The sequence below is a fragment of the Penaeus monodon genome, chromosome 3 (genome assembly GCF_015228065.2).
Source record: "Penaeus monodon isolate SGIC_2016 chromosome 3, NSTDA_Pmon_1, whole genome shotgun sequence".
Taxonomy (NCBI): domain Eukaryota; kingdom Metazoa; phylum Arthropoda; class Malacostraca; order Decapoda; family Penaeidae; genus Penaeus; species Penaeus monodon.
In genome coordinates, this window is record NC_051388.1 from 13,629,359 (window position 1) to 13,631,858 (window position 2,500).

A 2,500-nucleotide genomic window follows, 5' to 3' on the forward strand; every position below is an offset into this window, starting at 1 on the left:
TTTTTTTAAAAATTGAAAATAAAAAAAATAAGTGACAGAAATGGATGTGAAGAGGTACGGGTTTACAAAACTTAAGGTTAGCAGGGTGACAACCTTATATGTTTTCTAAGGGATCTTAAAAATGTAGTGGTGATCTTGATTTTAAAGTTTAAACCTCACCCTGGATGCAGGAGTGGAGAACAGCCAGAGAAGTACTCGGAGGATTCCGTAAGGCCAGCACTGATTGCTTGGTTCCACTTGGGTCGTTTATGGTCGAAGCTTGTTTCTCCGTCCCCCCAAAGTCGGCTCCAGAATATTGCCCACTCTCTCCAGAATTACAAGGTGAGTGTTTAGTTGAAAATTAATAAATTTAAGTATGTTTTGGTAACTTAACAGATTTTGTTACTTTTGTTTCTATCAAATGATGTCCTAATATTTCAATTTAGAGTTTCTATAACAATTTGAAATCACTCATATATTTCTATTTAGTTCAGAAAGAATTCACTGTTTATGCATATGTAAATATCAATTTCTGTTGCAGAGGGTAGTGGCATACTGTGAAAAAAATCCAGACTGTGAATCGGTTGTAGCCCAAGAATTGGCCATCTGTCGGGAAATGGTCCAGCTCTTGCCTCTCAAGATGGAGCAGATCAGGGCTCAGTGTTGATAAACTACCTGACTCCTAGGAAACCAAAGAACTTTGATTTCATTAAAAATCTTGCAGATATGGTTGTGATGTGAAAAGTGCATGAATGTGGTGAGAGTGTTTCAAGTTGACATTCCATACTGGGGAGGTGATGAATTTGTATTAGGAGTTTGTTGTTTCAAAATTGGTTGTTAAGCAAAAGAGATGGGATTTTGTTGGGATGCAATGATAAAGAGTTAGATTTTACAAAGATAGCACTTTATACTTGGTCAATATGTTTTAAACTAGAGATATAACAAGTGAAATTTCAAGGTATAAAGATATTGATGACTATGTAATATATGGCAAGTTACAACCCATGAGAAACACTTAGCTAAGGATAGGATTTTTTCAGCATCTTTTACCCTATATGGATGATTAGTTGCAGAATAAATATATGATGTGAAATATGTGATATATAAAGCTTGCTGTAATTCTGTAATGATCAATATACTGCTTAAGTGTGATTTAATGTACTTCAACTCGAGATTTTGGGCAAATATATCTTGCTGTTTGGATAAGCATAACTCAAATTATGTTAGCTTAATATGTGGTAATGAGTTTTAGGCAAGAGTTATCTGTATTTTGTAGCTATAAAATAGAGAAATTATATATTATAGCTATTTTTCAAGAAATTATATGAAAATTCTAGCAAGCTGCTGTATAGAGGAGAGGGGATAAACAAGAGTTTTCACCATTTACCTAGAAAAGTTATTTGCGTGATTTTTTTTTATATATTCTGCCTCTGTTCTGATATGTTATTTTCAGTTACATAACTTTTTTTTTAATATACCAAGTATATATAATCATTTGGCTGTTCTTAGAAATCTATAATATTTGAGGCCATGAAGGCATCATTAGAATACCGTTGCATGCATTAGTCATTTTTGGAGTTGATCAAATAGAATTACTTTCAAGTAGCTGTGTAATGTTTGACATACAGAGAAAAGCTGATCTTTGAAAGGTACTTCTTGTATAAATGAGGAAAATGAAATAAACAGCCTCTATAAATTATAGGGTTCTTTTCAACTTCTTTGTTTGGGTTCATGTAAACAGTTTGCAAACACAGTAAGTAAGCAATTAGGTTGAATGCTTATATGATCATGTCTCTTGTTTGTTAATTATCTAATTTATAACTCTTTAGCTCTGGAAACTACACTATAGTAGAACATACTTTCTTTTATACCACTGTGTAGGTCGTTTTAATCCAGTTATCCCAATTGACATCTAATCAGGTTATGGTGAACTTGGTCTAAATGCAAAGTGTCAAGTATCCATGTCACATGCAGGTGCCTGCTTTTGATTGTGTGTGTTAAACAGCTGGTTGCATGTCTGGCCCTGTGATCATTGAAGAGATATAGCCCCTTAAGCATAGCTTTAATGTCGCTTTTAAGCCTCAAATGTGTATGCCACAGCTTAAAGCATAAAGAACAGGGTATGTGAATGTTTCCTGCACTCCTAGTTTTTCACTAGAACAGCTGACTACATACAATGCAAGGCACATGGCTCAATATGGTGTGAGAAAGCCTGTCATCAAGTTAAGTAAAGTTAAGTAAAAGCAAGATATAGATGATGGACTACTTTTAAGTGAAAGAAAAAGAATAAAATATCAATAACTTCCATGTGCAAAAGTCCCAATACTACATGCTCTCTGGTTTGTTTGTAATTGCATGTGGAGATATGTAAAGTCAGTGATTATGCAATTTGGCTTCTTCCATGAGTAACTTGGAAGGAAAGAGGATATGTGTAAAGTCAGCAATTTAGATACCTTGGAATGTGACTCTGTGTATTTTTTATGGGTACTGTATATTCCTCTGTGTGTGTGCGTGCGTGCGT

At 34.3% G+C, this 2,500-nt stretch overlaps 1 protein-coding gene across 4 annotated transcripts in view; it reads left to right on the plus strand.

The window, feature by feature from the left end:
* Window positions 1-1,678, plus strand: part of LOC119592103 (KIF-binding protein-like) — a 13,744-nt gene extending 12,066 nt beyond the window's left edge. For all 4 annotated transcript variants that reach the window (XM_037940926.1, XM_037940933.1, XM_037940941.1 and 1 more), the window contains exons 10-11: window positions 171-321; window positions 521-1,678. In XM_037940926.1, coding sequence (XP_037796854.1) covers window positions 171-321; window positions 521-646 — 277 coding nt within the window. In that variant the 3' untranslated portion in view covers window positions 647-1,678. The remainder of the gene's footprint in view (window positions 1-170; window positions 322-520) is intronic.
* The last annotated feature ends 822 nt before the right edge of the window (window positions 1,679-2,500 follow it).